This window comes from Canis lupus, chromosome 1 (assembly GCF_003254725.2).
Source record: "Canis lupus dingo isolate Sandy chromosome 1, ASM325472v2, whole genome shotgun sequence".
In the NCBI taxonomy this organism is placed as follows: domain Eukaryota; kingdom Metazoa; phylum Chordata; class Mammalia; order Carnivora; family Canidae; genus Canis; species Canis lupus.
Genome location: NC_064243.1, coordinates 74,582,370 through 74,596,115, shown reverse-complemented (window position 1 = coordinate 74,596,115; position 13,746 = coordinate 74,582,370). Strand labels below are relative to the sequence as shown.

The 13,746-nt window shown below is 44.9% G+C and overlaps 1 protein-coding gene across 11 annotated transcripts in view; it reads left to right on the top strand.

Moving 5' to 3' along the window:
- The window catches only part of NTRK2 (neurotrophic receptor tyrosine kinase 2), a 329,075-nt gene that overhangs the window by 259,894 nt on the left and 55,435 nt on the right, over positions 1-13,746 (top strand). For 6 of the 11 annotated variants that reach the window (XM_049116166.1, XM_025423180.3, XM_025423181.3 and 3 more), the window contains 2 exons: positions 1,030-1,202; positions 6,674-6,908. In XM_049116166.1, coding sequence (XP_048972123.1) covers positions 1,030-1,202; positions 6,674-6,908 — 408 coding nt within the window. Of the gene's footprint in view, positions 1-1,029; positions 1,203-1,365; positions 1,636-2,522; positions 2,685-5,340; positions 5,402-6,673; positions 6,909-8,444; positions 8,599-13,746 lie in introns of those variants that run through there. The other 5 variants (XM_049116172.1, XM_049116179.1, XM_049116185.1 and 2 more) reach the window with 5 other exon arrangements.

Genomic DNA, 13,746 nt, shown 5'->3' with positions numbered 1-13,746 from the left:
TATGCCCGAGTCAGGATTCCAGGCAAAGGGATTAACATGGGCAGAGGCAGGGAGGCCTGACCTGATGTCATGTGGGCAGAAAATAGAAGCATGGAAAGCATAGATTTCCTGAGAGACACATCAAGTGATCAAATTGGACAAGATGCAAGGGAGCTGGTTCATATAGCATGTGCATTTTAAGCTGGAATTGTAGTTAATTATAAACATGATGTAGCTCCTTATTTGCCCAGAAGCACCTGAGGCCAGGATTCGAGTCAGTGTCTTTATGATGCCACCATAGCTCTGGCTCTGTGGTTGGCCCAGGTCAAGAGTTCAGCTCAGGTGTGTGACATCAACAAACGCCAGCTTTGGCCTGCTGTGACACTGCGGTGTCTGGATGCTCTGAGAAGAGAACTGAGGGCACCAGGGCCTGGATGTCTTCATCTTGGCAATGTGACGGGCCTGCTTGGGGCTCACAGGACAGGGGCATTTCCTGAGCCGGCAGTGTGCGTGGGAACGTGTGGCAGAAAGCTTTCTGAAGTGTTATGTAATAAACCTGGCAGAACGATCATGTCCAGGCTGGAAGATGGGTGCATAGGGTTCATTATGCTCTTCTGTCTACCGAATATTTCCATACTACAAAGTGACATGAGCAGAAGTGAGCAGCACATCGCATCCTTGAAGGCATAACAGGTACCCAAATGGGAAGAGAAGCCTGTGGTAATATTTGGGTGATAACAAGGATAAAAAGGATGAAGACTATAAAAAACTCATGTCTGTTACTTATGAGGAAACATCTGTACAAGCGCTTCATAAACTGCAAAGCCTCCCATACCCATAAGGGACTTCTCAGTTTTTAATACAAACAGTATTTCCTCGGGAATGAGGCCATTTTCTGATCTTTTGTATAATAAATGAGATGAATTTCCTTCTCCAGGAAGCTTGGGGCCCACCAGAGTAACTCCTTCTCAACACAAGCTTCCCTTTGCTGATAGGAAGCTCAGTCTGAGATGTGTTGATTTTTCTTCCCTGTCTGCCCCTGGTCCCCAGACACTGAAGGATGCCAGTGACAACGCACGCAAGGACTTTCACCGCGAGGCTGAGCTGCTGACCAACCTCCAGCACGAGCACATCGTCAAGTTCTATGGTGTCTGCGTGGAGGGTGACCCGCTCATCATGGTCTTTGAGTACATGAAGCACGGGGACCTCAACAAGTTCCTCAGGTGCGGTGTGGGGGTGGTGTGAGGGGAGACATGGGAGGGGGCAGGCCTCCGTGGTTCTGATAGCCTGAGGGTGAGGATGGGGAGTTCTTGGGAGGGGCCAAGGGTCCCCTGGAACTTTTTCTGGAATGGCCCATCTTGGTTTCAACACCAACATGTTCTGCAGAGAAAGAAACTGAGGCCACAGAAGAGTGAGGGACAGAAGAAAAGAACCATTCCACTTACTCTTGGGTGAAGGGAGTCAAGTGATGCTTCTCTCTGCCGTGAGCAGAGGTACAAATGGAAGATGCTCATTTAAGACCATGAATGGAAAGAGGAAGCAGTCCCAGCAGTGTGGGCTGGGATCCTGGATTCTCCCTCCCAGTCTGCATCAGCGGCCATGTCTGCTCAAGTGGGTCTCCGACCCACTTGGCCCCAGCCGCCTTGACTCCCCTGGTAGGCCTGAGCAGACCCTATGTCATGTCTCCGGCCTAACATGTTGTTTTCTTTCTAACGTAGCTGCTTCTCAGCTTTGGAAGATTAGCAAGTGTGCTGCCTGTGGTATCTTGGTAGGTAGTAAAACTTAGGAGACACAGGAAAGATGTTGGCCTCAGTTTTGTTAACTGTAAAAGGGGCATAATAATATCCACCTTAATGATGAATGTCAGGATCATTGTGATGATAGGTAATCAATAGGTATTGTCCCCAGAACCACAAGGTTGAGAGATCTGCAATCCTGGGGATGTTACACCTCTTCTTTTTAAATTTTTTAAAATATTTTATTTATTTATGAGAGACACAGAGACACAGGCAGAGGGACAAGTAGGCTTCCTGTGGGGAGCCTGATGTGGGACTCAATCCCCCGACCCCAGGATCATACCCTGGGCCAAAGGCAGACGCTCAACCACTGAGCCACCCAGATGCCCTGATGTTATATCTCTTGCGTTACCATGCCCATTAGACCTCTCTGTTCTCCTCCAGTTTCTGGGGGCCCCGAGAGGGGCTTTCCATAGAAACAGGCATCAGGCAGCCTTGAAAATTCAGAAACTACAGTTTAATAAGTCCATCACTGAGAGAACGGTGGAGGAGGACAGCATGCTGCTGTGCTTAGAAATATCCTCATGTGGTTGGTACCTCCTGGATCCCTTTTACCAGCTCTAGGCTCAAGAATACACGTGCAATTTAGTTTGTCCTTTACTGGGAAGAGTCCCCCTTCTCTGCCTTGCTCATGACTATGGGGGTGGGGAGAGAATGCCAGATAAGATTAGGATTATGTAGCCTACTCTTGGTGCTCAGAAACAGTCATCCCGACACATTACATAGTGTCAGCAGTTTTTCTTGCAGGTGATAGGAGAAGGGATGAAGATGGATTTTGTCTTTCAGACCTCATGTGAAAGGAGGAAAAGAAGCTACATTTGGTGGAGGTCTAACTGTTCATAGAAGTATTTTTTTCCTGTTCCCATGCTCTATGCTACTTCTCTAATTAAAAATGGTGCTTTCCAAAAACATAGCGTAATACAACAAACGTATTTCACCTGGATGCAATTAAATGCTTCTGTGAGCTCACACTGTACTTGTGCGCATATGCATATGTGTGCATGTTGTAAGCATGTGTGTAAGTGTGTGTGTGTTGATCCTTTCACTTTTGGCTCAGCCAACCTCTCCCTAGCTCTCCTTCCTGCTTCCAGAAGGAGCAAGCACCTGATTCTCCCTGGGCATCTTGCACAAGGCATGGAGCTATTAGAAATCTCTCCCGCTTGATTTTAGAATCTGCTGAACTCTGGTAACAAGAGGTTTTCAATGCCAAGAATTAGGCATAGTAATGTACCACGAACTACACTCCATTCTCCCTTTCTGGAAGGGATGCAGCCCGTAAATGCCATGAACATGTCCCCAAGTGTCATTGGCACTGCCCTATAAAGACAGATGTCTGCAATTTCCTCTCACCATTTTTATTCATCCCAAAGCCATACATTGAGTACCAACGTGGCCAGGCCCTATGCTGGGGTGGCTGGGAAATGGGTATAACACATAATTCTTGCTTGCAAAGAGATGCCAGTTCTCCTCTGGAATCTCTCCAGAATTCCCTTCCAACAAGAGGAAGTCAGATAAAGCTTTTTCAAGCAATAGCAGCTAGTATTATTGAGCCTCCTAAGCATTCTAAGTGGTTTAACTTGTATAAACTTCATAACCTATTATTACAATGATTCCCATTTTTACGGTCCAAAAAACAAAAACAAAAACAAAAACAAAAACAAAAACAAAAAACCAACGTGAATCACAGAGCTGAGCTTCAAATCCACAGCCCCTGGCTGTAAAACTCAGAGCCTTAAGCACCGCACTGCTTCCTCGTGAGGTAGCCGATTAAAAAACTGAGAAAGAGGGACACCTGGGTGGCTCAATGGTTGAGCGTCTGCCTTTGCTCAGGGCATGATCCTGGGGTCCTGGGATTGAGTCCCACATTGGACTCCCCGCAGGGAGCCTGCTTCTTCCTCTGTCTGTATCTCTGCCTCTCTCTGTATGTCTCTCATGAATAAATAAGTAAAATCTTAAATAAAAAAAAAATAAAAAAAATTAAAAACCACCTCAGAAAGAAAGTAGCATGCCGCAGGATTCTGGAGCTGGACAGTGTGGCTAAGTGCCGACTGTAACCCACCTGGGGAGAAGAAACCAAGGAAATGTGAACAGCTCCCTCATTAGAAGTCCACTGAACCTTCCAGCTTCTCAAGCTGGGGTGCTAATGGCATTTTCCCCCCTTTTAAGGCACGTTCTCCCAGAAGAGTAAAATATGTTTTTATTTCCAGGAGCTGCAAGGTAACCTGGGGAATGAAGCAGAAGGCTGTTTTTTTTTTACTTTATTTATACTCCTCTTGAGAGCTTGTTTAGAATACTTGCCTGCCCTCTTTTTACAAGATTATCTGCTCAAAGAAAGCATGCAGAGGCTTCTCTCGTTAAAGGGAGGCTTGTCCAAAAACTCAAAAGCAAGCAGGGGACACGACTGGCTTAAAATGCAGAGGCTGGCCCCACTCCTGCACCCCTTCTGCGTGCAGAAGGCCCTGGGAGAAGTGCAGGCCTCAGGTGTCTCAGAGGACCCTGGAGCCTGGGGGTTTGTGCAGAGGTGGCCTGTGGCACCAGTCTCTACTGCTGCCTCTTCTCCAGAGTCTTTCCTATGGACAGAGTCTTGGAGGGGTCTAGGTGCCAGGGGCTGAAATAAGGTTCTGGCAAGTGAGCAATATCGTATTTCACTCTTGGATTTAAATCTATGAAGGTCACATCCTGGCCTGGATTCTCTGGATGTTTCAGGATTTCTCTTCCTTCGTGTGCTCTTCCAGGTCTCTGCTGGTGTTGAGGTCACAGTCAGGGCTTTGTCTCCTGCCATAGGGAAACCATCCCCCCTCTCCCTTGCCCCCTCAGGCTGGGGAGAGCAACTTTGCACCATAGCTAGTGCTGGCTCTCCACAAAAGCCACAAAGCTCTTCACAAGCAGAGTCTCCCTACTGCTCCTATCAGTGAGCTTAGGAGGGTGCGGTGGGGATGGAATGAGGAAACAGTGCAGAGGCGCTGCAGGTCACCTGAGGTCACTGCCAGCGTCTTAGGATTGGATGCAATTTCATTTTGGATCCCCAGAGCCTTGCCCACCACAGGGGAGCAGTTTTGAGGGGAAGAGATCCCCGAGGCATTTCCCCACACGGCTGGCTTCTCAGTGTGATGAGGGGCACATGGGGCTGTGGTTTAAACCGAGGTGAAGTGTGCACAAGCCCAGGAAGCTCCTCCCTGGGGATGGTTCGACCCAGATATTTAGAGATACGAGAGACCTACATGATCACCCAGCCTCATAGCCCTTTGTCTGTTTGACTGATGAGGACATTACAGACTGGGATGAGTTAAGAGGCTTCCCTAGTTCCTGATGGTGGAACACTCCCCTCTCCCCATCTAGTGCTTGTTCTCTGAGAAAAAAAGAGAGTGAAAGATTTGGAAATCCAGTGAAGGTGGAAGCACAGGGGCGGAGGGGGGGAAGGGGGCTGGAGCCCAGAGAAGGGGGCATGCAAATGCCGGTGGGGACAGTCCAACCAAGGTGGGGCTGGCCCGGTGCAGGGAGACGCAGAAGGAGCAGGGTGCTCTGGGATAATTCTGACCCTTTCTGTTTTCAAATACTCATACAGCTCTGGAGCCCTGCAGGTGGGATTGTCCACTTTAAAATCCATTTAAAATCTACTATATGGCTCAGTGGTTGAGCATCTGTCTTTGGCTCAGGTTGTGATCCCGGCGTCCTGGCATCGAGTCTCACATCGGGCTCCCCGCAGGGAGCCTGCTTCTCCCTCTGCCTGTGTCTCTGCCTCTCTGTGTGTGTGTGTGTCTCATGAATAAATAAAATCTGAAAAAAAAAAAAACCCTTCTATATTTATTTTGAGTACTTCCAGCTGTCCTGAAAGAATCTTCATCCTTGTTTTGCCTCTGGTAAGGAGCAGCCCTTTGACTGCTCCACCACCGCTTCCAGAAGAGAAGGACCCTTTACTCTTTGCCCTCAAGCCATCAGGCAGCAGTGACACCAGTCGTGGCAGGACTCAGGAGCTGGGAGCAGGGGACTAATGGGGCTCAAGGCTCGTCTGAGATGAGGACGCTCCTCTCCCTGAAACGTGTGCCGGTGTTTAGATGCCTTAAGTCATCGCACAGCTGGGAGAAGGCCAAGTGTATGAGATAGAAGGAAAAGAAGATATACAATACCATACACCTCACCCCTACCCCCGCCATAGTGTAAAGAATAATGTAGGCCCAGGGAAAGAATCAATGTGTTGTGATTCCAGAGCTCTCCATGTGGTGGCCAGTACACATGTGGAGCTGGAGGTCGAGGGAGGCGTGGGCAGGAGATGGGATTTTCTACAGGGAATGAATGTCCAGGCTGAGGTGCCCTGGGATTTTGCTCAGTTGGGCCTGAGGGAGACAAGGGCAGCTTGTTGAGACCGAGCCCAGCTGCAGAGCTCTGGCCTAGGTGGGGGTACTCAGGAGGCGTTGGCCCGGGTGAGGGGTGCTCAGCTGCAGCTGGGAGACGGGAGGGGAAGGCTGGGGCTCCCACTGGGGCATGATGACCCATTGCTCTAATAGAGCCAAACTCTCGCCCTATGTTTTGGTTTTGGTTTATTTTATTTTTGTTCATGTATTTTACTCCATTGCTTTTCAGTGGGCTCTGGGCTCTGGCCAGTGCCTGGCCCCATGCTAGCTCTGGAGCCCCCAAAACACAGAAGTGTGTGTGTGTGTGTGTGTGTGTGTGTGTGTAGGAGGGTACCATTCAGGCCCAGATGGCCCCGAGAATTATAGATTTCCTGGGAATTGGAGCCTGGGTACTCTCAAAGCTTTCGGGGTACACTTGTGAGTGAAGCATCTCCCCCCTGCCCTTTAGCTAAGTCAGGCAGCCCTTGAGCTCCCACAGCTCATGGGAGACGGGGCCCCTGGAGGAGAGAGCTGAGGCTCCAGCCACACTTACCATGTCCTCTGCAGGGCCCATGGGCCTGATGCTGTGCTGATGGCCGAAGGCAACCCGCCGACGGAGCTCACCCAGTCCCAGATGCTGCACATTGCCCAGCAGATAGCAGCAGGAATGGTCTACCTGGCGTCCCAGCACTTTGTGCACCGAGATCTGGCCACCCGCAACTGCCTGGTTGGCGAGAACCTCCTGGTGAAAATCGGGGACTTCGGGATGTCCCGGGACGTGTACAGCACCGACTACTACAGGGTGAGTGGCTGCCCCCACCAGGAGTCCCCAGGGCCCTCTTTCCCTGTATTCATTTGCTGGGGCTCCTGTAACACAATATCACAGACTAAAGAGCCTGAATGGCAGATGTTTATTTTCTCTGAAGGTAAATGTTCAAGGTCAGGGTGATGGCAGGGTGGCTTTCTCCGAACACTTCTCTTCTTGGCTTGCAGACAGCACCTTTCTCTGCATGCTCACGTGGTCTTTTTGCTGTGTGTGCACCCCTGCTGTCTCTCTCTGTGTCTAAATGTCTTCATCTTCTAAGGACACCAGACAGATTGGAAGAAGGCTCACCCACAGTCTTGTTTTCACCAAATCACCTCTTTCAACACCCAAACACAACTATGTTCTGAGGTCCTGAGGGTTAAGGCTTCCATGTGCAAATTTGGGGGAACACAATTCACCCCATAAAACCCATCATGCTCTTTCCACAGTGCTCCAGAGCTGTGTGTGATATCTTCAAGAGAAAAGCCCTCAACATCAGGGTTCTGCCAGGGGAGCCCAAGGGCTTGTGGGAATTCCTGGATTACACAAGGTTAAAGGATTCTGGCATTTGTATTTGATTCTGTGAAATTATGCCTGGAGTCTTTGTCTGAGGGTGTGGCTGAAGATGAACTTTTTCACATAAATAACAGCACCACAGACCTTGGAAGTTCCCACCCAGAACCATCTTGGTTGAAAGTAGATTAGCTATTGGCCTTCTTTGTGAGATATAAGAGGTTCTTTCCTCCCCTCCTCCCCAAATAGTGCCTCCACTAGAAACACTAAAGGTTAGAGTTGCAGAAACAATTCAGATCCCCTGTACCTGGAACTGGTCCCTTTAGCAAGATAGATTTGGAACTTGGGGAGGAGAAGAAAAGGGCATTTCTGGAAACCCTGAAGTCATGACATTGAAAGTGAAGATTTGAGGTAATAGGACATTTCAAATCCTCAGTTTAGTTTTACTGTGGTTTTGCTTGATTTTCAAGGGCAGAGGAAGAAACTAAGAGAGAAAAGGAATAAACGTCTTGTGTGTACATAGCCTAAGATGGAAAACCATATAACTCCCCTAGCTTTCATAAGATAAGACTGGTAGAGACAATGCCTTTCCTCACCTTCATCCCTCCCTTTATGATTTATTTTTGAGGATCTTAGTCTGTTTGTTTCCTACACCCCTCTCTGCAGCCTTACCCAGTTCTCATGCCTCTGCATTTTAGTTAAGCCAACATCACTACAAGTAGTCTATGAAAATAAATCCAGTGCTTTGCTGCATATTCTTCTGTAGATTGTTTTGTGGGGTTTCTTCCTTTGTCACCTTGATAAGCATTGTCCACAGTCTGTGGGGCAAAAGAGAGTGGATACCAAACTGAAAAGGACTTTCTTGGGTGTCTCTGTAGAAAACAGGAGAATGGTCTTAACTACAAGTGTTCAAAATGGAGCTTTGAAGTACCTGTTGAGTCTAGAGATGACTAGTCTCTTCTAAATATCTAAAACACGGCGGGAAATTTTCCCTACTAATAGATGCATCTCTACTGTTAGCTCTTTTCTTTTGGTGGGAGGTGGGGGTGAGGACGTTTCCCTGTCTCAAGAGATGAAGAACCGCTTGAGTGTTTCCCTAAAGAAAAACTCTGCTGTTCCTGACGAGCATCGAAGGAAGAATCATGTGGCCCAAGCAACAGCTTTCTCTTTAGCAGTAAGTTAATAAAGATCTTATAGTGCTTGGCACAAAATAAGTACTCAAAAAATGTTTTCAACTTTGTCATTATCCAAATGGACAAAATCATGCTTCATTCCCAAAGCCACAGCCTAGCCAGGTAGAGTCCAGTGTCCTCTCCTATAATCTCTAGAAAAAAAATGAATCTGAGGAAAAAAGATAGAAGTGATCAGTAGTGGAAAGATCACTTAAGTAAAAAAACAATTTTAAGTAGAGGCACTCCAAAGGAGATACACAAATGGCCTATAAGCACATGAAAAAATACTCAACATCATTAGTCATTGGGGAAATGTAAATCAAAGCCCCAATGAGTATCACTTCACACTCACTGGGATTCTGTGATAAAGACAGACAATAGTAAGTGTTAACGGGAATGTGGAGCAATCGGAGCCTAGATACACTGCTGGTGGGGATGCAAAATGCTGCAGCTGCTTTGCAAATGGTTTGGCAGTTTCCCAAAATGTTCAACACAGACTCATCATCTAATTCTGTGATTCCACTCCTAGGTATATACCTAAGAGAACTGATCATGTTTTCACAGACAAATTTGTACATTAATGTTCATAGCAGCATTATTCATAATAGCTAAAAAACTGGGGAACACCTTAAGTGTCCATCAACTGGTGAATGAATAAATGAGATGTGGTGACCCATACAACAGGATATTATTCACCAGTAAAAAGAAATGAAGTACTGAATCATGATCCAACAGGATTGAACCTTAATGCCACCATTATGGTAAATGAAGGAAGCCAGACTTAAAAGATATAACTCCATTCATATGAAATGTGCAGAATAGGCAAATCCATAGAGGCAGTGAGTAGATCCGTGGTTGCCAATGGCTTGGAGGATGGAGAATGAGGAATGACTGCTACTGGATATGGAGTTTCTTTTTAGGGTGATGAAAATGTTTTAGAAGTGTATGGTGGTGGTGGTGGTTATTTAATATATTTACCAATATACTATCATTGAATATATAATATATAATGATAATATATAATAATCACTGAATGGTAAATATTATACGTTTATATTATATGTATGAATTATATCTCATACCTTTAAAAAAGTCTCAAAAGGACAATACTAGCAAAATAGTGTCCATTATTATGAACATAAGAAGTTAGTCTGGATAATTTATACACATTATAAAAGTACTATCTTTTATCTACTTTATTTTGTTACCATTTACTAAAAAGAAAATCTGCCACTTAGGTGACATTTTCCCAAAGTATTTTTTTTTCTTAATTGATCAGAGGAAATAATAATTTCCAGTTTCTTTGTCAAATGTTCTTGGAACTATTTTAATCATTAGCAAATGTGCTTCAGATGCCACATTTATGTATCCCCATCCCCCACCCCTGTCTCACCATGAATACTCCCAGCAGTCATGGCTGGGAGATCTATATGTTCATTTGGCTATTTGTTGTTCCCACTAAGGATGAGGAAAAAGAAGCAGCCTTACTTTGGACTCTATCATAGGTGAGGATGGGCAGGAGTGGGCAGGAAAGCAGATGATGGATGTAAGAACTGAAAATTTGATAGTAGCCTCGGAAAACAAATAATAGTTCACTTCTTGGTTCCATGAAACTATTTATTATCCTAGAAATCATTTGTAGAATATTTTCACTTATTAAAAATATCCAAAGCAAATCAGTGGGCTCCATTTTGTTGGGTTTGTTCAATGCACAAACAGAAGCTATTGCCAATTCTGCACCTGAACTCTAGCACCATCTTTCAGTGGCTGTTTCCCAAAACATTCTTGCTTTCCCACTAGTTATCCACCTGCTGGGTCATCTCTAAGCTCTACCTCAGGCCCCTTCCCATTGTGGCATCTTTTCTTTCTGTCACCATAGCTGGGGAATGTGACTTCTTTAAAGCTTCAGTTTCTTATGTGCAAGCATCTTAAGGATGTTTTTCTTCATTATTCTCCTCCTGTCCTCCCCCAACCTGCATCAAACCCCAGGGTGAGGAGCTGCTTACTGTAGCTGGTGTGGGCTGTCATCACCAATGTTAAAAATCTGTTCTGTCACAGCAATAGGGGAGGATTTTTGTATTAGCCAAAGCTCCCTTATCTAAAAGGATGATGATTGGTCCTGGAGTCAACTAGGTTGAGGAGTAACATGTCCCTTATCTAAGCAAGAGCCAAACCCATTGGCAACCTGAGCCTTCTGCTCATGGTGCCTTATGAGCAGCCTTGTGCAGCTCTGTGCAATCCGTGGCAGGAGGGGCATGTGGCAGCTGTTCCTCCGTCATGGGGGAGCTGGCAGCACCAGAAAATGGCTGCCTTAAGGCTTCTACCCTGTTACAGCTGAACTAATTATATCCTCCCAATGAAGGGAGAAATCGGAGCAGTACATTTGCATTGAAACCAGCCTGATATGGTGGGTTCAAAATTACTCTAGCATTTATGTCCTCTGAATTGTTTTAATTAGCAGCTCTGCAGTACCAATCTTTTATTTGGTTTTTATTGCTTCCTTCCACTGGCAAAACCTAGCACTTAGGAAACATCTGAACCAGATTTCTGCCTGTCAGAGACCTAGGATCTCACTCTACTTGGTCATTACTGGGCCAAAGTGGATCTATTGCAACTTTTCTAATGTGCACTTTGGTGGTTTTCACTGTTTGGGTCCAACATGTGCTTAAAATGAATGTGATCTGTTGGTGAGTAGAGAGCCTAAAGATCTGAAATTCAAGCTTTTAAATCTTGTTCCCCTTTCGGCTTTAGCTTTACATTGAAGTGGTAAGAAATCCTATCCTTTAATTCATCTTCCACTTAAGGAGGAAAAAGAAGGAAGCAGAATAGGCAAATTGATTTATGGTGGACCTTCAAAAAGCAAATGACTATATATCAGCTAAGCAGGGCCATGATCAGAATCCTGAAGTATTTAAGTGACACCAGTGACAGTGACTAAGAAATCGTCTTCAGTTGCTCAATACCAGTTTATTAACTGCAGAGAGAAAAGAAGATGGATTTTACTGAAATCAGCTGATGTAACAAGTAGCAAGAAGAACTGATTTGAATTTTAATATCAACTGGAAGATGAAGTCCTGAACCTCAGAAATGAGGGGAAGACATGTAACTCCAGAACCAGACAAACACGTGAGACATAATCAAGAGTTTACTTTCAAACCTTGGTATTGAAAATAATGTGTTTATTTTTAAGGAATATTTTTACATAATATGAGCACTTCTAGATAAATCAATTGACAAATAGATTGATTGATAGATTGATAGAACAATCTTGACTCATTCCATAAATGTTCTTGGTGAATTGTTGTGTAAAATACCAATGTCATTCCCTCTATGAAGGACATAGAGGGTGCTAATTCTTAAGAGGCAGTTCCTATTCCATCTCCTCCCAGACTTCCTCCAAGCAGAATAAATACAAATCCATGATACCTCCATGCATCATATAAATAAGCAGTACAACATAGTGTTTAGACAAAGTTCATACATTATGCTATGTTGTACACCTAAAACATTGTGTGTCAACTATATGCGAATTTCAAAAAATATATCTGACTAATAAATGCATTCTCACTTATAAACAAATAAATAAGCATTATAGCATAGAGCACATTGCACCAGGGAAATTTGTTCATATATGTGTCTTCTCACTACTTTGGGAGCAGGGAGAAGACAAGTCTTAACACATCTTTGTATCTGTAGAGACAAATGGGCATGTGTCCCTGGGCATGGCACATATTGGGCCATCAATGCATGATCGCTGAACAGGATACGTATCAAGAAAACCCTTTATGAGTGTGACTTTTCAGCCCTGTAGAAGAATAAAGAAGATACTCGGATTTGCAGATGGGCCTGGCCCTGAGGCTAGAAGTACTGGCTTCAGGAAGTAAAGGTAGGGATATAGGGATGTCCTTACTTCCGACTATTTTTTTTTTTTTTTTTAGTAGCAATCCCAGAGCTAAAATTTATTTGCTCTTATACTATAGTGAAAAACAAAAAACAAAAAACAAAAAAAAACCAAAAAACTTCCTCTGGTATACTCTGCCTAGAACCTTTGAACCAGGCACATTGTTCATTTTAAGAGGCAGCAAAGTCCCTTCCTAAAAGAGGAATGTCCTCTGTGTCATTAATTCTTCTTTGCATACATCATTTCCTTATTTTCCCTCTTAATATATACTACACAATTGCTCAACTTCCACATGAACAGTTAATAGACCTTTCTATTAGACTTCTTTTGATTAAAGTGGCCCCAGAAACTTAAGAGCTTATTTATTTTGTGAAATCATCTTCCATTTATGTTTCATACCACAGTCAGAGAGAGCACAGTTCAGAGGAACCTGTCTGCTGGGGAGAAATCAGAACATTGAGTTCAGACGAATTCTATATTAAACTGGATTTGCATAAATTATTTCAAGATTCTAAATTGGCTTAATTTGTATTCAAGCCTTCCTAAGAGCCTTTCACATATGCTTTGGCGTAGCAAAAGGGTGGGTGAGTGTCCTTGCATGCATCCATTCATTTTTTGGACACAGATGTATGAAACAGCTACTATGCGCTAGATGCTTTACGAGATACTAAAGGCATCCAGATAAAAAAGACATGTGGGCTGTGACTTGGAGTTCCTGCCCATGTAATAACGTGATAAATGCTGTATTAGAGACATGTACACAAAGAGGAAGCCACCAGCCTACTTTGGGAAATCAGAGTAGGGTTCGCAGAGATGTGACATTTGAGCTGGTATATAAGATATGAACCCCAAATTGTTCTATTGGCAAGAGGGCCCTGGCCAGGTGAGGAGGGAGACATTGTTGGCATAGGAGGAAGCTATGAAAAGAGATGGTAGTGTAAACATCATGGTGTGTGGCCAGGGAATGGGGGCCCCTCTGCCTGCAACCTTTGCAGGCAGGCTAACAAAGTAGGCTGCTGAAGCTATTATCAGATTTCTCAGGGACCTGTTTACCATGCCAAAGACTTTGGACCTGGTCCTTTTGGCAGCAGGGAGCCACTGAGAGTTTTTATGCCAGAGAGAAACATGTCAGATTGCATTCTGTCACCTTATGAAAGTAGATCTGCCCAACGGACCCCCAAATCCCCACTCCTGTATAGCAGAACAGCGTCTCTCAAACTGGGTTCCCTGAGCTGTCGGGGGGGGGGGG